The sequence below is a fragment of the Caretta caretta genome, chromosome 10 (assembly GCF_965140235.1).
Source record: "Caretta caretta isolate rCarCar2 chromosome 10, rCarCar1.hap1, whole genome shotgun sequence".
Classification (NCBI taxonomy): domain Eukaryota; kingdom Metazoa; phylum Chordata; order Testudines; family Cheloniidae; genus Caretta; species Caretta caretta.
Genome location: NC_134215.1, coordinates 2728356 through 2752678, shown reverse-complemented (window position 1 = coordinate 2752678; position 24323 = coordinate 2728356). Strand labels below are relative to the sequence as shown.

The following is a 24323-nucleotide window of genomic DNA, read 5'->3' as shown; positions in this document are numbered from 1 at the left end:
ATGGAACTTTTCTTTTAAGATCAGTCTCCCTGAGCAAGTTTATGTGCAATCATGGGTGACATGATTGATTTATGTCAAAACATTTGCAATGTCCAGAACAGAAGCCCTTCTTGGGCACACAAGTTCTGCTACATTGCTGTGACGGACTCTCTGCAGAGTGTGAAATTCACCCCTGACAGAGCGGCCAGGTCCAGGTTCCAGAATCACTTAAATCCTGCTTTCACCCAAACAGCATTGTGAGTCATGTGTACACCTCTCAACCCTCCCTAGTTTTGAGGGCTGTCACTCATTTTTGTCCCAAAAGTTACCACATTCCACACAGGTAAATAAAAAATGGGGAGACACCACATCAGGAAAAGAGCCAGGAATCAGAAGCTTTAGGAAGAGAGGCCTTGACACTAAAAGAAGCAGCTGTCCCCTGCGTGGGTGGGGTTGTGTCCCCCTCCCTTTGGGCCTTTAAACATAAGACCATAAGAACAGCCAGACTGGGTCAGACCAAAGGTCCACCTAGCCCAGTATCCTGTCTGCCAGCAGTGGCCAGTGCCAGGTGCCCCAGAGGGGATGAACAGAACAGGGAATCATCCAGTGATCCCTCCCCTGTCGCCCATTCCCAGCTTCTGGCAGTTTTGGCCCTTGTCACACCTGGCCTCCCAGATTTGGCCAGTAGCCAAATTCTTTGTTCTTTCTGTTTTGTCTGACCCGCCCTGGGAATTGGCAGCGTGACCCAGAGAGAGAGAGAATTTGAATCTCTGTCCAAGGAAGGAGAAGGGGCAGTGGAGGGTTGCCAGCTGCTGAAGTGAACGTTCTCCCCATGAAGTGAGGGGGAATTATGCATATGTGTCATGGAGGGGGTGGAAGGCAAAGGACTAGGCCTGTCTTCCTCCCACTTCCTGAGTGTTGGTCATTCCCTGGCCTTTTCCAAGCAGTTCCAAGGTTCATAGATTTGAAAGGCAGAAGGGACCATTGTGATCATCTAGTCTGACCTCCACAGCTGGCCACAGATTGCACCTTGTGGTTCTTGCACTGAGCCTACTAATGTGAACAGCTGCATAAGTCACAGCTAGTAACAAGCAGGAAGTGGTGGTGTCCTTTTGCAAACCCAAGTCCCCATGCTGTAGAACAAGATTTGCTGCAAACTGGTCGTGCTCTTGGAACTGATATGTTTTAACTGCCCTGCTTCTAATGAAGCAATCCTTTGTTGCAAGAATTCTGTTCATATTCTCCCTGCTTATCGACATTTTATAAACCTCTGGTATCTGCATCTTATCTCAGAACATAACCCAAACAACACCACCAGGATATTAATGTTTACACGGCTTCTCTGAATTCCCTTACTCTTCTCTGCTTTTCTCACTGGGTCTGTGAAAAGATAGGATGACAATGCATCCCGTTTTGACCGGGACTGTTCCTTTTTTAAGCCCTGTCCCAGCCTTCCTGAAATTTTTGGCAAAAGTGAGCATTTGTCCCGTTTGCTCTTGGCCAACTTGATCAGTTTTTTTTTTTTTTTGTCAAAAAGGTGGGGTGTGGTGCGGAGGAATGCGGGGGGAGGGGGGGTGAGCAGAGATGCCAGCCCCTCGCAGGGGGGAGGCAGGGCTCTGGCCGGGGAGAGTGCAGGGGGTGTCCATGGAATAATTTAGAGGTGAGACTGTCTGGGAATCCTCGCTGTGTTTCTGGGCCCTGTTGTGGGGTTTTCTCTTGAGGGACGTGGTTTGACTCTAGGTGACCCAGCTTGCCACTCTGTGCCTGGCCGACTGGGTCATGGTTAGCGTTGGCCTCAGCCTCCTCTCGCACCCGTTCGATTGGTGGGATTTTCTGAAGCAGTTTGGCTTTTTGTCAATGAATGTTTCATCTTTTACACTCTCTCTCTCTCTCTCTCTAAGCTAATGACCAAGCACCCTGGCAAACGCCTGGGATGTGGCCCCGAAGGGGAGCGGGACATCAAGGAGCATGCCTTCTTCCGGTATATTGACTGGGAGAAACTCGAGCGTAAAGAAGTTCAACCTCCATTCAAGCCAAAGGCTGTAAGTTTGATTGTATTAAAGTGTCTCTCTCTCTCCTCTCTCTCTCTCCCACACACACTTTCTCTTCTCCCCGCGCTCACACAGAAGCATATGGGCAGATGCTACTTTCCTTACCCACTCGATGAATGTATCCCACACTTACTTTATATATTTAGGAGATCCCACGCCCGTAAAGCTGGCACATGTCTAGCAACCATGCTAAGAGAATAAATCATTCTGCCTAGCGGGGCCGCTCATCTTGTCTTCAGAGTACAGAGGTAGAAATCCTGTGTTTGTTGGCTCAGGGATCTAATTGCATTACGATACCTCTCAATTCGTTATCGCACAAGTCACTCTCTCCTGTTGTTCTCCCTCTGAAGTTTAAAAAGTCTCTTTCTAAACTGCCTCTTAACATCTAGCTCAGCAACATATGCCAGGTCTGAATTGGTCATGAAGCAGCAATTCACTCACCGGCTTCTACCCCAGGTAAAGCCCAGGTAGTCTGGAGCTTGAATTGTGTATGAGCATTAGCAGAAAGCCAGAGGAGAATCCTTGTGATAAGAAGAATCTAGTTTCTTGCATTGTTTCTGTATTTCTTCATGCTGGACTTTGCTGGCTGGGGTGCAGATTATAGGTACTGGGGGGCGGGGGGGGGAATGTGCAGCATCTATTGCTCGATGTGGGGTCTAACCTCTGAGAGGTGAGGCTGAGGTGGGTATGCCAATGGTCTGAAGACTATTTAGCTACCATGGGTAAGAGGAATCGGTACTTTGCCAGCACGTGGCTGGCACTGAGAGGCAATTTGAGCAGCCAGTAATGCAACATGCATTTCAGTCTGTATTACGCCTTGCGTGAGGCGCGAGAGTCGGAAATCAGAAGAGAAAGGAGACCTTTTGAATAACAAAATAGGCCTGATGTGAGAGGAAGGATGGCCCAATAGTTAAGCACTGCTCTAGCTCTCGGGGGACCGTAGTGTTCCCGTAGGACCTCTCTGCCTCAGTTCTCCACTGTACAACGTGCGTAATAGCAATGCCCTGCCTCAAAAGTGTGCTGCGAAGATAAACGCATTAAAGATTGTGAGGGGCTCAGATACTACAGTGATGAGGAACATATCAGTACCAGAGAGAGATGGATCTCCTGCTTCTCTGTCCCTTTCTGCAACGACCATATGGCAATAATTGATCATCGGCCGTCGATGTGATGTCGAGAAGCTAATGGCGTAACAGCGCTATTCCTGGAGTCTCCAGCTTTGTCCTTAAGTTGCTCACTTCTTTGTGTGTGTGTGTGTGTGTCCCTTGCTCCTCCCTTGTCTGTCATTTCCTGGGTCAGATACCTGCACTCTGCATGATCCCAAAGTTAAAGCTGATTCTCAGGATTGGGGTTTTGTGTTCAGTAACCTCGCTTTGAGCTGGAAGGAAGCTCCCTCTGGTCGCGAGTCCATCCCCCTGCATTATGGCAGACATGATTCAATTATCCCTGACCCACTCCTGATAAATGTGCATCTGGGTCTGACTCTCTCAAGTGAAGGAGGATCCCAAAGTCCTTTGTTCCCTCCCAGTTTCAAAGGCTTTCCCCCTATTTAGCCCCAGCCTCTGTCTGGGAATTTAAGGCCATGCTTATTTTTCTGTCCTCCAAGATGGAGGATCGTCAATCTTTGCTCTCTCAGTAACATCCCTCCAGGACCTGTCTGCCGCTGTCCTAGCTATTAGTTGTTTCGCCCCAGGCCCTGACCCTTCCCTCTCTGGTCTTATTGTCCAAACATTTTATTAGTCTTGCTCATTATGCTTTTACCTTTATCCTAATCTCATCACTGCTGCTTCCTCCACAGGGCCAGTTTCCTGGCATGAAATGTCCAGACTTGCTTTTCCCCTGACTTACCTAAGAACTGGTTCCCTCCGAGGAGACTCATTTGCTGTTAACAGCATATGTAATGAATGGAGTATGTGCCCGTAGAATACTATTTAGCATTACATACCTGTGGTTAAACACCAGTCTTCTCTAGCAGCCTCTTCCCTTTTAAAGCTGATTGCCTGACTGTTCAGAATGGAGAAATTGTCTCGCAGGTGGGTAAAGTTAGCACTACCCCAGCTGCGTGATGGCTTCCCAAATGCCACGCTCATTTTGCCTTGTACAGTATTGCCCAGACTCTGGTTAGGGCCACAGGAGTGGTCCCTGGGAGAACGGATTCTGTTCCCAGCTCTGCCACAACCCCCGTGTGACCAGGGACCTCTCTCTGCATCTGCAGAACTGGGATAATGATACTTATGTCCCTCCTTGTGCTCATTCGTTCTGAGCCTCCCAGTCCCACATGGGCCCTGTGGACCCCACCAAGCCCTGGAAGGACTCTGGCTTTCCACCATGTGCTCGAACATAATTATGTTTAAATTACTATTGTATATTTACAAAGAACTCCAGCTTACTGAAGTCTTGTCTGGGAATGAAGGAACTCTACTCTCCTAGGAATGGAAATTCAGGCACATCTGACCCAAGATCTGCTGCTATGGGATTTGCACTCTGACCGTATTCCCAAATGTCCCATTCCCCACAACTACAACCATACTGGACATTTTGAAGATCAAGGGAGCAGGTGACACCTGGGTGAGGATTATCCAAGAAGTCTAAACTGCTGCCTTGTGCACCATGGCTCAGAGGGGAGAAAGCTGTAGGTCATACGCTGTGTGGGAAGAGATTACTTTGCTGCTGTCACAGCTCTGGTAAAGCTTCCCCTGCTAGACACTTACCAGGCAGCTGTGTTTGGGTCCCATGCACTGGACCCTTGGTCTGGCTAGGCTCCAGCATCATCTTTCTTTGGCCTCCATGGCACACTTCCTGAGCACGAACTCTGTCTGCTACCCCTTTGCTGAAGTGGGACCTTACTGTCCAGCTGCCAGGACCTGTGCTGACCTCCCACAACATCGTAGTAGCTCAGGCCGCTCTTCCCCAGAGCTCCAACCGTGTGTTCACCGTTCACTTCTCCAAGAAAGTGTGAGAGTTGAAGCACATAACATGCAAGCTAACAAGGGTTCAGAAACCTGTCTCTCTTTACACAGCACAAGAGCAATACAGATCCAGACAAACCAATAAAACACTTGCACCCCCTTCCCTGCCTCAGTTTCCTCACCACTCTGGACTGTTCTTGGGGCTGAAGTGGGAGTCCCCTAGCGTGTCCAGGATCCTCCCCCTTCTCCTCCTGCACAGCCTTGCTTTCGGCTTCTGCCTCTGCTCCTGTCTCCCTCTCTCTTTAAAACAGCTGGGCGGAGTCCTCCTTTCATAAAGACGTGGTTCTTTTTGTCAGGTGACTCTCCCCCAATCACCCTCGTCAGGTGTTCAGAGTGCCCTGTCAGCTCATTCTGTTGCATGATTACTACCCACCTAGGTGAGCTGTTTTTCTAGGTCTGGCTGTCTTCTTTGTTCAAGGGTGCTTCCATTTGAACAGAAGACTATCAAGGTTTAACCACCCTACGTTACTAGCCTGGTGTCACCACCCCTTGGATGGTATTCCTAGATGGAGGTAAAAAGACAGCAGAGAAGGCAGGCTAGCCTCACAATCAAAATGGATAGAGAGATGTACAAAGAGTTATGAATTCCAGTTTGAAATTATAAAGTTGTACGTAGATTCCCAAATCATCACAGCTGGTGAATCATTTGGGGTCAGCTGTAAAGCCAGACCCTGATTTGCATGCTCAAGACAGAAGATATTTGTGTGAATTGTGTTAATGTTCAAAAATGAAAACCCACGTGGGGCTGCCAACTCGAGTAGAGGTGGGGATGAGGCTGTGCATTTTAATGTGTTTCTGGAAGTTACAACATCTAGCACAGGGCCCAGGAAGCTCAGAGCTTGACTTTCATTTGGCAATGATCCATTTTTCCTGAAATTTGTAGCTGCTTGTTTTCCCCATCTGTGCTCATTTTCTAACCAGACCTGCTTCTTCCTGTCTCCTGCCATTCACCAGTTCCTTCCTGAGCCAGATGTCCTGTTACTGTATCTGCCGCATGTTGCATCTTTGTTTGTTTGTTTTTTTAATGCAAAAAGTTGAATTCTCTCAAATACACTCTCTCAATGTGTTTGTTTTTAAAATGTTCAAATTGTGTCCTGCTGTAAATGTCTTATTTCTTTAAAATTCCCTTTGAACGTGGACCTTGGAATGGAGTATGGTAAGCTATTGTCTGTTCTTTCTCATCTAACAGCTTGCCGTAGGAAATATTTTAACATTTGATAGGAAAGGGAGATTAGTATTAAGGTAGGTTCAGTAGGTTTTTGGATTAGTGAGGATTAAGATGACTCAGGTACCTGCTGATGGTCCAACAGCCATGTATCTGTGTTGAAAAATACATATTCCTTTAATGCCATCTGCCAAAAGGAAATCAAAGGAAAGGAACTTTTTTTTTTAAAGGTGCTGTCTGGTTATCAAAATGCCCATTCACAGTCACAGGGATACAGAAAATCTGGGTTTAAAATATCCTTGGGGAAGGAAGAGTTTATGATCACTTTTAAAAGTTCACCTGTAATCTAAGGCTTTAATGGCAGTAAGTTTGGTCTTGCGCAGAAAGGCGCGGGCAATGGCAGTATGTGCTAACGTGGTCTTTTTCACTTCCACAGAAATCTTTTTTTTATTTCAAATTAGCCATTGAAATAATAGAAATACAATAGACTACATGGAACTTTTTTCTGGTCAGCCAAGGTTTTAAAGTACAGACTGTAGATAAGTCTAACACAGCTGTGCATATGTGCCCAGAGAGCTTGTCTGCACTACAGAACATTACCGCTGACGCCAAGCTGATTGCAGTTCTGCGGTCAGCGCAGAGCAGGGCCCACTGAGTTCAGCATCACGTCAGGTAATGCAGCGGGTGACGGCTTTGCTCAAACACGGCAAAATGGTTTTTGCTGTACACAAGGCCACTGAGGCCGGAGCTGTCCAGGGCTCTAATACAGATGCCATTAAGAAGCTAATGGGAGCGGGCTGGTGCTGGGCTGGGTCAGGTCCTCCTCTGCCGTGTTTCAGCTCTGGTGGCATCTTTACCACGCTGGATGGTCACCTGTCTCTACATAGCTCTTGCTGGGGACTCTCTTCATGAACCTCCACGTTTGCCTAACACCCACGAACTCCTTGCAGCATCTTCCTAATTTTGTAGCAGCTCTGCAAACACAGCAGCTGGCTTCAAAGGGAGCCTTTGTTTACTCTCCCCTTGTCTGGCTGCCTGTAATGGCCACGCTTCACTTCTTGGAAAATTGTATAATTTTAAAACAAACAAAACAAAAAAGGGACAGTTACTTATTCAGCCTGACTTGGGTCTGCTCTGTCCTTGGTGCTGAAAATACATTCTTGAGATCTTGTGGTTTGGTGCTTGATTAACCTTTATCACAGTGACTGTAACAAGAGAGATCGGGGGCTGCAGTTTGTCTTTGGTATGCAGAAAGTCAGCACTTCTGACAAGGGGCTGTGCTTCATTGCTCTTAGGTTTGGTCTCTGCATACCAATTCCCTGCCTGGTGGCGTTTTCCCTGAGAAGTGTGTTTACACACTCACTCTGCCTCTCATTGAGATAATGATTGTTTTTGGTGTCTAATTACTTCTTTACTTTACATAAAGCGTAGTGATTTGAAAAGTCTCCTCACTCTAAAAGCGTTGAAATCAAATGGCAGAGTACAGAAGTGCTGACAACAAGGAAGTCAGTGAGTTTTTTTTTTAAATCTTAATTTAATAATTATCTAATTACATAAATTAAATCTTATTTGAATCATTTTGAGTTAATCAATATTGAAATACTATTTACAGACCCAGTTACTTAAGAAATCAGTCAGTTATGCTCTCCTAGCTCATTTTGCTTGCTGTAACCTCTGTTGTGGTGAGGTGAGTCCAGGAGCCATTTCCGAATTAGACAAAGTTAAGAGTTTAGTGGGCAGCGCCTACGTAGGCAAGCACATGTAAATGTGCTGTGTGACTGTACAGTACCTGCGGTATGTGTGTTAAGGCTCAGTCAAAAGGAGAACAGTTTTCAAGCTGTATACAGCAGAAATCCCCAACTAGTCAATGTTTTAAAGTTGAATGGTTTTTTTCCCTAACACAATGGACATGCAGGAAACCTATAGTGAGGGTAAAACCATGAGCTCTTCTCTGTCCCTCTCAAGATCAGTCTCTCTGACTTCATTTTAATGATTTGGTTCATATTTTCATTCTCTTCCAAAGAAACGTCCTTGGTTACAGAAGAGACTTAGCAGCCCTGATTCAGTAAAACATTTCAGCAAGTGCTTAAGGCCCACTGAAGTCAATGAGACTTAAGCTGGGCAGAACTGGGGCCCATATTATTAACCAATTTTTTTACAAACTGAAAATATTTACTCAGTTAGTGTGCAGAAGTGTTCCCAGTGTATCCCTGGATGTAGATTTTTGGGGGGAGTAAAATTTTCAAAGGCACCTAAGACCCATTTTCAAATGTGACTTAGGAGTCTTAGTCCTTAATTGGGATCCTAACGGCCAGCTTTTTAAAGGTACTTATACACCTAAACATTCAGACAGGCAGTTTTGAAATTCCCACTAGGTGCCGAACTCCCATGGGAGTCAGCCCCACTGGGTGCCAGTCTGTATCTTCCGGCAATGAAATATCTTTTGAAAATCAGACCGAGTCACTTTTGCAAATGAGATTTTGGCTTCTAGGTCACTTAAGGGCTTTTGAAAATGTTACCCTCTCTAGCATTTGCCCCAGGTTGGAGATGGCACATTTCAATCCTCTCCTTTGAAACTCCCACCCTTAATGGAGCACTGACTATTTGCAGTTTGTAACAGCTCCTCTTCACAGTAGGCTGAGATTTGTATGGTTTGTGATTGCTAGGGGTCCTTTAGGAAAAGCAACCCTGCTCTCCCCCCCTCCCCCCCCGAGACCTATAGTGCCCCTCTCTGAAGGCAGGGCAAGGGAGATGAAGGCCCACTCTGGTGAGCAAAGGATTAACAGCACACCAGTGTAGTCTGTAATTCTGCGTGACTGTCTCTCCCTCTCCTGGCTGTGAAAAGGGGACAAGGGGAGTGGAATCTGTTTCATCCAAACACTTCTCTATCAGTGCATAATTTCCACCCATCCTTGTGCTCAGTATAATTTTTAGAAGTTAAGTAGACAAAGCCATCGGTATAGCATCTTGGCAGCCCTAAACGCTGTCTCGCTGCCAAGCTGCTCATTTTCCTGCTAAGATGCTTTGTAAGTATAAAGCATGATTACAAAGCAATCAGCGCTTTGTGCATTTCATGGGCATGGGTAGTGCTTGTTTAAACTTCTCATGCTTTTACTCATAAACAGTTCCTTCTTCCCACCGTATGGACCAGGATAGCTAGGGAGATGCACTTTAAGTTGGGCTAATGGAAGCATGTGCAGGAACTTGGCCAGTTGAGGATTCATCATCTTTTGCCTCTTCCTGTGGACTGAATTAGGGGGAGGGTTGTTTTTGAACCCTGTTTTCTGTCTCACTGCAACAGTTGCAAAAAGGATTCTGAAGCAGACACAGCTGTTAAACTAGCAAAAAGAACAGGAGGACTTGCGGCACCTTAGAGACTAACAAATTTATTTGAGCATAAGCTTTCGTGGGCTACAGCTCACTAGGACTTGGAGTCTGGCCAAAAATTACCTGCCTGTCTATTTTCATTCTGTATAATGTGTGTCAATGCATAGGTGAAGAAATAAGGCAATATGTTGTAAGGTGATGAAGTGCCCTCTTTTTAAACTTCTCCTCCTAGCATTCCAAAAAACCTTGCTAGAAGGAAAACACTTGAAAACTCAGGTCCCTTTTCACAGCACTCTGACTCCGGTGGAGCAGACCCAATGCTTTCAATGGTAGTGCCCCCCGAACAAGTTACTACTCAATGGGGCATATCCACTGCTGTTGTACTAGGTCATAGCTCCGTTGAAATTGACCTTGCGCTGACAGTTTACACCAGCTGAGGGTCTGCCGCAGAGGGGTTGAGTGTAGCAGAATCAGGCACAGTGCCCATGGGAGACGAGGTGGATGAGAGGTTTCAGAGGAACAGCCGTGTTAGTCTGTATTCGCAAAAAGAAAAGGAGTACTTGTGGCACCTTAGAGACTAACCAATTTATTTGAGCATGAGCTTTCGTGAGCTACAGCTCGGTAATATCTTTTGTTGGATCAGCTTCTGTTGGTGAGCGAGCAGCTTTCAAGCTGCACAGAGCCCTTCCTCAGATCTGGGAAAGGTACGTAGAGTATCCCAGCTAGTACAGATAGTTTAGCATAAGTAGTTAGCAGCACCGTTGCCAACTTTTATGTTATAAATAAGCACCCCAACTTTCACAATAAGCCAAAAATCCAGCTAATCCCATTTCAAAACAAGGCCCAAAGAAGCCAATCCCTAAGAACCCCCACACTCTATGTGACCTGATCCCCCCGGTGTGCAGTCTGGGACTGTGGTGGGCCCGCTGTGCACCCTTGACTCTCTCCCCCCCCTTTCCCCTGCTCGCCCCAGGAGCCAATCAAAAAAGAGAAGCAACAAGCTACAAGCCAAAAACTAGCCAACAAGCAACTCACAAGCCAATTAAGCCAAAAACAAGCCAAATTTCTGCGTTTTTTTCCGTGGGTTTGGCATGTCTGGTTAGCACATGTTCTCAGGGACCATTCTGGCCCATTAACACCCCTGTAGTTATAGGAGAAAAAGGGGGGCTCGTGGGGTACAGATTGTTGTAATAAGCCATAAATCCAGTGTTTTTATTAAGACCATGATTTTTAATGTGTAGCAAAGTTATGAATGTAAGCTCCCCGGCTCGTCTTCTGAATGTGTGGTGCAGGTTTCCTTTGAAGATGAGGACTGATAGGTCAGATGCAGAGCGATTGCTTTGTGAAAAGTGGGAGTGAGGTTAGGTGCCATTTGAAAATCTCCCCCATTATGATTAGGTGCTCATAAGCTGTAACAATGAGAGTTTGAGGATGTGTCCAACGCACCCCCTGAGCTGAACTTCAGGAATAGGGGAAGATGTTTGTCATAACAGTGAAAATAGCCAGTGTCAGCTTTGTGGTATTTCATTGCATCTCCAGGATGAATGGGAAAATATTTTATTATGTCTTTGTTGTCTCTATTGGAAATCAAGCTAGATATTGGTAAAACAAAAAGGCTATCTTCTAAACTGACAGTTTTATTTCTGCAGCTGTAATAAAAAAAAAAGCCATTCTGCAGTGGCTATAAATATTAGGATACTTTGAGGATTTGTATAAAATAGATTCCCATGTTCTCAGTTCAGAATGGAGTCCTGCTTGTTTGTTCAGAGAGTACTAAACTGGGGAGGATTGTTTTCCCCAAGTGGCTTTTGTTACATATGAAAATTCCTATGGGATGTCTTTCTCCTCTTAAAGAGGAGCTCAGTTTTAGAAGCAGTAAAACTTGGTGCTGATGTAAAGAGCATCTGTTACAGCCGATAGCAATGTGAATTCTTCTCCGTATCACTTATCCAATGGAATATGGCTATATCATCCTTCAAAAGAAAAAACTGTTAAAATGTTACTTGTCAATCTGTTTGGAAAGGAATTGGCCTGTTGTTCGCATTACCATGCACAGCTGCCTGCTGTATTAGTGAAATGGCAGGATATGGTGCATAAGGGCTCTAAGGTACTGGGGGTTGGGGCAGCTGGTTTGCTGATAAATGCCTCTGTAACCTTTAAAGAAAGAAGGAGCAATTGTCACATCTCATTCATACAAGGATGAAAGTTGAATTAGGATCCATGAAGAACAAGAACCCTGGAGACACAGCTTTAAAGATGCAGATCTCAAATATGCAGCAGAGCATCTCTTCAAGGTCGTTTCAACGATCACTGTCTTAACAGCACAACACCGATCCCTGGTTATAGCCCTCAACCTTTGCATTTTGGATTGCATGCAGTTCACATCGGGTCATTCTCCAACTCTTTTGGTTAGGGCATTTATTTTGCCATGACAAACTCCGTCCCTTTCCCCAAAAACTGTTGTTATGTGACTTTGACCTATTGGCCCGGCAATTTCCTTACATTTTTACAAACTGCAGGAACAAAATCACCGATTCACAAAACTGGAAAATAAATTCATAGTGTCTGAACAACTTTTCAAATATTCTTACTGTAAAGGCGCTTCTGATATTATGGCAGGAGTTATGACTTGTTGATGCAGGTTCCTGTTGCTATTTTGGTTAGCATGATGAATACAAACATTACAAACAATACTTGGTTTTCCTGTCGAACTTTTCATCCCAGGATCTGAAAGGACTTCACAAACATTAAAACCTTGCCCAATTAATCCTAAAGTAATTGATACTAAGTGTTTAAAAAAACATGCAGTACATCCCTTCAAAGCAAGTTCAGGTCTAATGCCCTCAAATGTTTCAAATGAGCTACCTAACCTCTCTCCACCAAAAACTTGTGACGCTAATGGCCAGTGACAGGTATATTTTCAAAGCACTGCAAAGCTTTAAATATATAGATGGGAGTGAAGGGAATCTGCAAGTGAGCTGCTTATTAGCAGGTAGCTCTTGTTATGCTGTACATTACAATTCTGATAACCTTTTTCAGTTAGTTTCCCAATAGTTTGTTTTATCTTGTTGCTAAGGGGGAAAACTAGTGACAACATAGCCTAGAAAAGCCCATATCTCCACATTCTCTTGAGCCTCCAGGGTTTATGCAACTGCCAACTTCATTTTTGTGAATTTATTTTCTATTTTTGATGCTAATCTGATGGCTTTCAGGCAGCCAGCTACCAGAAATGAAAAAATTTTCTCTGCTGACACCAGTGTGTCCAACATATAATATATCTTTTGGAAGGGTCAAGGTCTGGTGTTTCATTGCATGGCTTAGGATAGTTACCAGCTCTTGCCAATGAAACTGGAAGTCTTGATGGATATTGTTCAGATTTTATATTTTGTGGGTTGTCAGATCAGTATGAAACAATCAGGCTGTTTCATCTTAATTTCTAGACATCTGTGACATCTCCAGCTATCATGCCAAGTTAGAGAGGGAGGGCATGTGTCTTTAGGTTTTCTTCTGCTCCCTGAATCATTTGGAAATAAGGAGCATCCTCCTAACAGCCCCCAGTAGTGCCACTAAGCTAAGGTGCAATCAGGGCTTTTGTTGCAACCTTCTCTCTTTCCTGAGTCTATAGCTTGGCCGTCTTTTAAAATTGGTCTGAGTCTTAGCAGAGATGACAGGTTGGAAGCAGTCTTATTGAACCAACTTGGGAGCTTATTTGATTGGGGAGGGAGGCCAAGAGGGCAGAGTAAACAGAAGTTCAGTGTTTTCTGCTTTAGCAAAAAGAAAAGGAGTACTTGTGGCACCTTAGAGACTAACCAATTTATTTGAGCATAAGCTTTCGTGAGCTACAGCTCACTTCATCGGATGCATACTGTGGAAAGTGTAGAAGATCTTCTTATATACACACAAAGCATGAAAAAATGCCTCCTCCCACCCCACTCTCCTGCTGGTAATAGCTTATCTAAAGTGACCACTCTCCTTACACTGTGTGTGATAATCAAGGTGGGCCATTTCCAGCACAAATCCAGGGTTCAACAAGAACGTCTGGGGGCGGGGGAGGTAGGAAAAAACAAGGGGAAATAGGTTACCTTGCATAATGACTTAGCCACTCCCAGTCTCTATTCAAGCCTAAGTTAATTGTATCAAATTTGCAAATGAATTCCAATTCAACAGTTTCTCGCTGGAGTCTGGATTTGAAGTTTTTTTGTTGTAATATCACAACTTTCATGTCTGTAATCGCGTGACCAGAAAGATTGAAGTGTTCTCCGACTGGTTTATGAATGTTATAATTCTTGACATCTGATTTGTGTCCATTTATAGTGGGGTGGGAGGAGGTATTTTTTCATGCTTTGTGTGTATATAAAAAGATCTTCTACACTTTCCACAGTATGCATCCGATGAAGTGAGCTGTAGCTCACGAAAGCTTATGCTCAAATAAATTGGTTAGTCTCTAAGGTGCCACAAGTACTCCTTTTCTTTTTGCGAATAGAGACTAACACGGCTGTTACTCTGAAACCTGCTTTAGCAAAAAGCAGCCACTTACCCTGCAAATAGAGGGTTCCCTTCTGGTGTTCTCAGCCCTTTGTTCCCTAAGATGCATTGCATCATGGGAACCGTAGAATAGACTTCTCTCTGCTGAGAGGAATTTTGGGAGGGAAGAGTGTGAGGACATCAGAACAGAGGCTGGGAATTGGTCTGTGGGGGTGGAGAAATTATCCAGTTTATCTGTATAAAGAGCATCTAACCGGCCACCTGCCTATTACTCTGATTACTTGGTTCGTATATTAGTAACTCTTCCCCTACTCAGTGTTTGTCCTAGACACTGCTCTTCTCAGTGCAGGGCCTACATTTCCCTTGTCCCATTTGAGGCACCCCCACAATATAGATTATGAGAATCGCAATGTACTAGTTCACACCGGATCTGCACTTTGGATGGCTCAATATCTTTGTAACTCGCCTCACTTCTTTGTCAGCCTTGATCTTGAAAGACTCAGGCATTTTTATGGATAATACTGTGTTGTCCAAAGACCAGCTTCTAACTGCTGGTCTACACTTAAAAATTAGATCGATCTGGCTAGCTTGCTCAGGGCTGTGAAAAATGTCACGCCCTGAATACCATAGATAGGTTGACTTAACCCACAGTGTGGATGTGGCTAGGTTGATGGAAGAATTCTTCTGTTGGCCTAGTTTCCGCCTCTCAAAGAGGAGGATTAATTACCTGGACAGAAAAATCCCTTCCTTCTATGCAAGAAGGATCTACACAACGGAACTACATCACCACCTCTGTGCTGCTCTAGAGTCGACATGGCCTCAGCTTTTTAAGAACCTTCCCTCTTGTTTTGCCACTGACTGACTCATCTTTTACCTAGTGAAAATGAGGTGACATGTCCCACTGAAGTGCTAAAAGGTTAGCACATCTTGTTAAAATACAGTGCTGGGAATGATACGAGCTACATGTTTCATGGAGGTGGGCCAGGTGTATTTGCCTTTCATCCGGCTAGAATACCATGGGGAAAAGAGACAGGAAAAATCTTGTGAAGTGTCTGAGCACATTTGAGCCCTGACTCAGAAAATCACTTAAGGACATGATTGCCGTCTGTAAGTGTCTATACTGAGGAGGAACTTTTCTGATCATGGACAGCTGTTAAATCTAGCAGAAGAGGGCAGAATGAAATCCATTAGGTGGAAGCTGAAGATGGACAAAGTCAGGCTAGAAATAAGGTGTAAACTTTTACATTGAAGGTAATTAACCATTGAAAAAAACTTACCTAGGGCTATGGTGGGTTCTCCATCACTTGGAGCCTTTACATCAGGACTGGCTGTCTTTTTTAAAAAATATATATAGTCTAGTTCAAACCTAAATTATGGGCTTCATGAAGAAATGGGTGGGCGAAGTTCTGTGCCGTGTTTGTGAAGAGATCAGCTTAGATAATCGTAATGGTCCGTTCTGGTTTTAAAATCTATGAATCAGATTCTTCAGTGTTTTGCTGAATAGGATGAGCTTAAACCAATGTTTAAGTTTAAGCAGGGGCTTAAATGATTGGCTGAACTGAGGCATTGATCTGCACAATGGGAAAGGGATACCTTATGGCTGAAGAATACATTCTGAAGATGAGCAAACAGGCTTTGCAAGGCTGTGGCTAGCATTTAACGTCGTCTTATGTGGCTAGCATTTAACATTATTCACTGAACTGTCCAGTGGTTTTAGGAATAATGATGGCTTACCTGGTGGCTGTAAGAACATAAAATATGCCAAAGGGGCTGCGTATTAGTGAGCAGGCTGATGTTAGCATTGTCTTTTTTTTTTTTTTTTAAACCTCATCAGTGAACAAAGAAGTGCAGAATTTTGAACAGTTCACAGGTATTGTCTTTACTGTTTAATATTTTTAGACCGACATTACGTTTATTAAAAATGCAAATCTGTTTTCTCAGCAAATGATAGTTCATTTGGGGAAAGTCCCAGCACGTAGAGCATATGTGCTCTTTCGAGATGTGTATTAGGGAGGAGAGATGAGGAGATCAATAGGTCCTGGCTCCTGCATCTCCAGTGCCAGAGGGAATGGAGTCAGGAGTGTGGAAGTTTTGATAAGAAATACAGCCCACTAGCCATTAAAGTAGAGCCATGAATTCCAGTTCATACAGGATGTGGTATACATGTGGTAGGTATAGTCAGGCAGTTTGTAACTGCCTCACTTCCTAATAATAGACCAATGATAAGTCTCACAGGATCTGTTATAACCTAGTACCCATCCAACAGTTCTCTATAGCAGCACCCAAGGTTACAGGAGTTCTTTAGATTTCAGAGGAGCAGCCGTGTTAGTCTGTATCCGCAAAAAGAAAAGGAGGACTTGTGGCACCTTAGAGACTAACACATTTATTTGAGCGTAAGCTTTTGTAAGCTACAGCTCACTTCATCGGATGCACAAAAGCTTATGCTCAAGTAAATGTGTTAGTCTCTAAGGTGCCTCCTTTTCTTTTTAGGAGTTCTTTACAGTCTTTCTTTTACATTCAGAGTGAAGTGAAGCATTTGACAGGTTTCTCTCACTCCCTCCCCTAACCACCCCTTTGTTTCATACAGGAAATGTAAAGCCCCTATGGTCGAATTCTCAGCTGGTGTCAGTTGACATCAAATGAGGCGCTGGCCCCTCGAATTACTATTCAGAGGACCATCATGCTGGCTATTTTATAGTGTCACCTCAGTGAACCTATCAGACAGGCATAGCAGTGACGCATTTCTGTGCAAGATGAGAAGCCTGGAACTTCTTGGGTTCTAATCCTGGCTCTGACACTGATTCCCTTGTGGCCTTGGATAGATCTCTTATCCTCTCTGACTCAGTTTCCCCATTTGTGAAATGCATTGTATCCTTATTTCTCTACCTTACGCACGACGGGGAGCAGGGGGATTAAGGAGAATGTAGAGGAAGAGGACCAGTCCTGTGGAAACACCAGGGAGTAATTAACAAATGCAAGCTTTTTAAAGGAAAGTGAAAGTGAAGCTGTGTGTAGCTCAGCGGATGGTGGTGTATAGTGGCCAGGCTGGCCAGCCCAGGACAGCCCATCCGGGGAACACAGCCCCTTTGTCAGAGATGGCACATACTTTGAGTGTTGGAGGAGATGGTCTGGGTTTAGTGTTTAACCCTGTTCCCTTTCCTTTCATGGTCTTTCCTCCCCATGGTAACACACCTGCTTGTATGGGCCCTGAGGGGTCATGGCATCTGGAGAGGCAGGATGAGCAGTACTTAGCGCCTAGTGAGCCAAGAGCGCTGGAGATTAGTAGTGTCATATTTACTAAGCCCCCTCCTCTCGCTCCCTCCCCCCACGTGAATATTATCCCTATTTCGCAGGTAAGGAAGCAGAGTCCGAGAGTATCGTTTTTCTGAGGTCACACAGGGAGTCAGTGTAACAGCCAGGATTAACCCTTGTGACGTCCTGACTCCCAGCCCTAGGCTGGGACCACTAGACCAAGTCTCCCCAGGATGCCTGCTCACGTGACCATGTCCAAAAGCTGTTTGCTGTCCTGGAGAAAGGAGGAGCTTATGCACCCCAGGATGGGGAGTGGTTGCACTGCTCTCAAGGTGACCCTTCCCCCCACTCCTAGAGGAGGCCTGAAATGCTTTTAGAAGCTACCTCTTTTGGCAGCTGTTTTATAACATGGGACCTCCTCCCCATCCCTCCAGATCAATTCAAGGGAGCAGTTTCCCTGTGGGTCACAGGGCAGCACACCTTTCCCTCGTGGTCTGCATTTTCCAAAGCAGGTCTCTCTAAGGGACGCACCCTGCAGCGCCTCCACCATTTCCCAGACCTCGGTGCAGGAGTGAGCGGTGCCGTGTGGGACGCAAGGACTGTTACACCAGTGATCTCCTTGCATGCAGTGCTGAAATGGGTTAGTTTTGCTGGGAGAAAATCTAATCCAGGCAGCGTTTGGCATGTGTGTGGGGGCATGAGGTGTCTGACAGGTGTGCTGGGGGGCAGGGGGCACTGTAAAACTCTCCAGTGGCCCAATGGCCTTGTCTGCGCTAGGCATTCAGCCCGTAGGGGTTACCTAGTGTGAGATCTCCTTGCATGCAGTGCTGAAATGGGTTAGTTTTGCTGGGAGAAAATCTAATCCAGGCAGCGTTTGGCATCTGTGTGGGGGCATGAGGTGTCTGACAGGTGTGCTGGGGGGCAGGGGGCACTGTAAAACTCTCCAGTGGCCCAACGGCCTTGTCTGCGCTAGGCATTCAGCCCGTAGGGGTTACCTAGTGTGAGATCTGCAAAAGCTGAGGTGTCCCTGCTTAAACGTGGACAAGTGGAACTATCAAAACTGTTGGTTCATGACAAAACCTCCTCGTTCCCAGGCGATGGAGGGGACGGGCGAGGTGTGTGTTGGTATAATAGTGGTGCTCTTTGATAACAGAAGCTGCCTAGGGCTTAGCAGCACAGCTCAAACAGGTGCCGTTGGACTGCACGTGACTGGGAAAAGCTCAGCAAGTAATTGCACTGCCCTCTCATTCCGCTCCTGCTATTACTAGCCATGCTACAGCCTGAGAGCTGATCAGTCTCTGGCTGCTCCATGAGAAAACCCAGCCTTGCAATTAACACAACTCGTAAGTATTTTGACAGGTTTCAGAGGAGCAGCCGTGTTAGTCTGTATCCGCAAAAAGAAAAGGAGGACTTGTGGCACCTTAGAGACTAACCAATTTATTTGAGCATAAGCTTTCGTGGGCTACAGCCCACTTCATCAGTATACTTCATAAGTATTTTGCATCTTCTTTTCTTTTCTCTCATTTTCCTCATTGAAATAATCTGCTCTGCGAGGTGTGAATGGGAGGGGATTGCTGCAGACCGCATCCAGTTTGTTTTGTTTTCTCCACCCACCACGAGTTCTTTTTTTCCCTCTCATAGTGTGGACGGAATGCGGAAAACTTCGACCGATTTTTCACTCGCCATCCACCCGTCTTAACTCCACCTGACCAGGAAGTCATCAGGAACATTGACCAATCAGAATTCGAAGGATTTTCCTTTGTTAACTCTGAATTTTTAAAACCTGAAGTCAAGAGCTAAGTAGCTGTGTAGATCTCATTCCTGCATCTTTATCGCCCAGTCCCAACAGCTGTTGTGGTGACATTCTTCATTGCAAAAGTTGCATTCATGGTTTTTCTTTTGTAACGATACTAGAGTGACCATGTTTCAAAGCCAGAAGTGTCATCACATAATTTGGGACCTCTCAGAATGACAACTGTTGTGAGAAAAGTTGCAATTTAATTATGTTTTAATCAAATTTTACTCATAGCTAATGATATCAGTACATTGACAGACAGATCATTAAACGGGGTATCTAACAGCTCTCCAATTACAGGCCATGACAATTGGGAGAAATCTAAGTATTTGCCTTGCTTCCCTGTTCTTTCACTTATCTAGCCCTTCAATGTAATCACATACCTGGGAATACCTGGGAATTAAGTGAGGAACACTGAACTTTGCAGGCTTCTTATTAATCTTGATCCCCCCCCCCTCCCCTCCAAAAAAAGCAAATAGTTTGTCAAGAGATTGGACATGGGACTTCTTGTCTTACATCCAACCCTGAGTCCTTGTTTACTTAAAAACACTGCAAAATCTCTTGCCTCTTTTTTTTTTTTTAATTTTTCATCAGACACAGCACTCCCTGATAGCAGTAATAAATAACTGGGGAAACCAAATCTATTGCTCACACAGATTTCTCCTGATTGTGCAGTTTCTTAGTAGCTTTTTTTTGTTAAAAGAAAGTGTATCATCCAGCTATAAAAGGAAAGTTTGAAAGAACCCTTGTAAATGCTTTCAAATCTATGGTCACCCTAGTAAACACCAGACACACCATGGTTTTTACATTATTTCATATAAAACCTTTTTTTCCTTTGGGTTTTTTTTCAAATGCCAAAACAATTAATTCAGTTTGTTACATGCGCTTTAAATGTGTCAAAAATGGTATTAATGAAAATGAGCTGATATTTAAAGTCTAGCAGTATTGTGAAATCTGATGAAGCCTGTAAAGAATTTTGTTTTCACTAATATTCCTACCTTAAAGAATGTTGCTGGATGTTTAAATAGTCTAAGTTTGTGTTCCTAGCATCCGAAAAAAAGGGGGGGAAAAAGGGCTTCAGGAAAGATGTTTCTCCTGAAACCATGACAATCGTATCACTTCCTTTTGTACCATTCGGCCAGATGTTTGTGGGCTGTCACTTTGAATCACGCTGCTTTGAGCTGTAATGTGCCAATCTTTTTCCAATACTGATTATAAAATAAAAAAATAAGAAACAATATGTCAAAAAAAACCCTGAATTTATTTGTGAATGATGAATTTCAACACAGTCCTGCACTCTGAGATGCCAGAAACCGTGAGACTGAGTCTCAGTCAGGATGGAGTGGGTTTTGAGAATCAGAATGTTACATTCACATCATCTCTGATTGCTGACCGTGTTTGAGTCCAACCTGGGGTAGCCCCAAGTTTCCAGGTCTGCTCTAAGTCCACAGCAGGCAGTAGCCCACATCACAATACCATCTCCTCCAGTTCTGCACCACCCACCGTGTCACTGTCCAGGGTGTGGCCATCAGTGTAAGCTGAATTAGCCCTTTCACTCCTGTAGAGTGTGTCCCCTTCACGACAATGCATGAAGCTCTCAACTGGCATCCTTTAGTGGGACCACCACCAATCTCTGGGGTATGTATAGAACAATGCCCCTCCTCCACTCCCTCATTAGAACAGCCACACTGGGTCAGACCAATGGTCCATCCAGCCCAGTATCCTGTCTTCTGACAGCAGCCAGTGCCAGGTGCCCCAGAGGGAATGAACAGAACAGAGAATCATCAAGTGATCCATCCCCTGTCATCCATTCCCAGCTTCTGGCAAACAGACACTAGGGACAGCATCCCTGCCCATCCTGGCTAATAGCCATTGATGGACCTATCCTCCATGAATTTATCTAGTTCCTTTTTGCACCCTGTTATAGTCTTGGCCTTCACAGCATCCTCTGGCAAAGAGTTCCACAGGGTGACTCTGCGTTGTGTGAAGAACTACTTCCTTCTGTTTGTTTTAAACCTGCTGTCTATTAATTTTATTGGGTGACCCCTAGTTCTTGTGTTAGGAGGAGAAGTAAGATCCAAGATCTCATCTGCTGATTGAAGAGGGGGCTTTCTTGTTCTGAAATCCAGGTAAAATTCATTCTTTCTCTAGTGAGAGCTCAAGAAACCCCATCATCCTTGACACCCTCTAGGTTAGCTCTTTAAATGACTTTAACAGTAAGTAATGATTACAGGATGAGGCTTTGAAGCTTCCAGAAATTTTAAGTGAAACTATCTCTATCAGACAGTGCATGGTGAGCCAGTGACTCATTACTGCATGTGTGAACTCTCAAGGGAGCCGTTGTTCAAAGCAATTGGTAGGTTTTTAGCAAAAGAGAGATCACAGGCATCTGCTAATCTCATTCTCCCAAATGCATACAAAATTCCTTTGCTTCCTCTGGAATTCTGCTTCTGCTGCATTATAGGAGTGTTTGAGCTCTGTAGGATTATTCTCGGGGTGCCAAATAAAGTACCAAACACAGCAGGGGCTACCGGCTAACCCCCGTCCGCGGTTCCACCCCACATCACAGGGGATGCTGCTCAGTGTGGAACTCTTCCAGACTATAAGAAAGGGGCACGGACAGGCCCTGGAAATGACTGCTGAAGAAATTGTAACTGCCCCTCTAATGTTAAGGGAGACGCAGCGAGGGGAGTGATTTTCTTTTAGGAGGAAGTTGCCCACGTATAAACAGGCCTCTGTGCAAGACTCTGCATGTGGAGTGCACGGTCCCAGCAGCAGCCGTGGAGTACAGAAACAGCCTGGGCATTAGAAATTCACATTTGAATACACACGGGAGGCTAAATAGGCCCCTCCTTCACCAGAATTCAAAGTGAAGCTGGACAGATTTGCAGCTGACCGCTCCCTCTTCACCCTTGAGACGTACAGCGTCTCCTACACACAATCAGAAATGCAAAAAACCTGCCACCCAGCATATCTCCCAGAGGTCGAGGCAGGATTCGGTCCCCCTTGCTCTAGCTAGCCAAGTTTTACACATCCCAAGCAATGGGGCTCCCTGCCCTCCCTCAGCCAGGTGATTCCACAGCCTTCTGTATCCCACTGTCAGAAAGCTTTTCCGAGACAGCCTCAATTTCCCTTTCCTTAATTCATTCCAGGACCTCCCCCCTGTATCCCCTTCCCTGCTCCCTCCACAAACAGGTAACTTCCTTCCTCAGCAGAGGCCTAACTAGCATGTGTGCATGCACACACATCTTTACAGAGAAATTCACAGTGAGAAGAAAAGTTATAATAGTTTCGCTCATCACTGAAGCAGAAACCGCTTTGTGGCTCTCACCAGCTGGGGATTCTCTGTATGGATTTCTCCCCCAAGCCGGTGGAAAAGTGCAAGGGGTGAAGGGGAAGCTGCTGTAAAATATCCGAGATAGTGAGATCGGTACAGGAGAGCGCCCCTTAAGAGACTGCTCTAACGGGGTGGAGACAGTCATCCTCCAGCTTTATCACCAGTTCTCTATCAAGCAACCAACGTTCCTTACTCCCTTGAATGGGCACGTGTGGGTGTCGCTGTGCCTTTCTCCTACACACACTGTTGTTTCACTTTACAGATATCCCTCCATACTGTGCTTTTAGCAAGCACCGTCCCTTATCTGATAGAATGATATCCTGGGGGGGCCCCTGTGCGTCCGTTTCCATGTGGCCTTTTGGAACCTGTCAGTAAACTCACTGCTCCCAGCCCTTCCCTCTGCATGTGGAGATCTAAGACAGCAGAGCTGTGCCAGTCTGGGCAGTTACTAGAGTTGCTAATTTTGGTTAGAAGTATTCATGGATTAATCTTTAATTCCTGGAGACTCCAAGACAATCTTGGAGGGTTGGCATCCCTAGCAGTTACCGCCATCGGACCCTTTCACCTTCCCAGTTTCACAGGCAAGGAGTGCAGGATCTGCCCCCTCCCCTTGCTCGTCCAGCGAATGTGGAGCCTGGCTCATCAGCACAAGAGGAACAGGGTCCTTCCTGCCCTGCCTCGGGGTGGGGAGGGTAACACCCCGCTTGGCTCCCACGTGCTTTCACATCTGCCTGAAATATGCTGCTTCCTCTTTGTCAGACAGAATCCCTGCATCTCAAACCGGCCCCTCCTGCTCAGTCTCCCCCCCAACCCTGTTATCCATGCCCTGCCCTGCACCCCCGTCCGCCGTCGCCTTTCCTGGGAAGGGGTGGGGATGAGGTGAGGGGGGAAGCAATTACCCCCAGTCCCCCCGCTTCTCTCAGCAGCCAGCTGACCAAAGGCAAAAGAGAGAGAGCCAGACGTGGGGGTGGGGGGCAGACACGGGTAGGTAAGTCTGGTCACATCAAGGGTGGGGGAGGGATGGGGGCATCCGCTTGCTTTGAGCGGTGACAGAGCACGCGGTCACTGTCTTCTCCCTTCGAGCCCTGATCTCTTGCCTCCCATCTCAGCTTCTCTCTCCAGCCTCCCCCCGCAAGCCCCACTGGCCTCTCTTACTCCATGCCACATTCACCCCTTGCCTCCCTTCCCTCCTCTTTGGGGGTTTTAACCTCATCTCCTTCTCCCCCACGCCTTTGTGGGTGCGGAGGCTGCTGTCCCCTCTTGAAATGGTCTAGGCCTCCCTGGGGCAACCCAGCTCCAGGGAGCAGTGTCTTGTACAGAGCCTGGTCTGTTGGAGGGAATGCCCCTTGGACAGGCTGCTCTCTTCTGGCCGTTTGATTTAATTGGGGATCGGTCCTGTTTTTGAGCAGGGGGTTGGACTAGATGACCTCCTGAGGTCCCTTCCAACCCTGATATTCTATGATTCTATGATCCGTCTGCTGCGCCCTTGGTGACCTAGTCCGCAGGCTGAGGTGACCAGCAGAACCAGCCACATCACGGTCGCCGGCATTGTCGGCGATTAATATCCTAGGAGAAAACGGTACCTTCCCAATAAGGGGCTATCTGGATGTGTCCTTGACGACCTGAAGTAAAAGAGCCGGCTGAGTTCAAGCACAGGGCCGACTGAGGGGCAGGCGTTTTCCACAAAACCCTGGCCCTCACCCACTCTGACTGGAGAGAGTGCTCTGGGCTGACACTTGCGAGTGGCTGGTGAGTGTGATTGTGATGTGGCGCTCCTGTCCTAAGCAGCAGCAAAAGGCTTCCTCTGGAAACGCAGCAAACCGTGCGTCGGGGCCGCTGCTCTCTGAGAAGGGATTGCGGGGGCGGGCTGCTGTGTGGTTCACATGCTGGCCGGGGTCCTCCTTTAGACTTCATCGCCTCTGAGCCCAGCAGAACTGAAGAGTCTTGCCAAGCTGCAATATAA

The 24323-nt window shown here is 45.9% G+C and overlaps 1 protein-coding gene across 2 annotated transcripts in view; it reads left to right on the top strand.

Moving 5' to 3' along the window:
• Positions 1-24323, top strand: part of PRKCB (protein kinase C beta) — a 250814-nt gene that overhangs the window by 218121 nt on the left and 8370 nt on the right. Inside the window, exons 16-17 of one of the 2 annotated variants that reach the window (XM_048866171.2) lie at positions 1881-2021; positions 18870-20261. In XM_048866171.2, coding sequence (XP_048722128.1) covers positions 1881-2021; positions 18870-19028 — 300 coding nt within the window. In that variant the 3' untranslated portion in view covers positions 19029-20261. Of the gene's footprint in view, positions 1-1880; positions 2022-18869; positions 20262-24323 lie in introns of those variants that run through there. The other variant, XM_048866172.2, reaches the window with a different exon arrangement.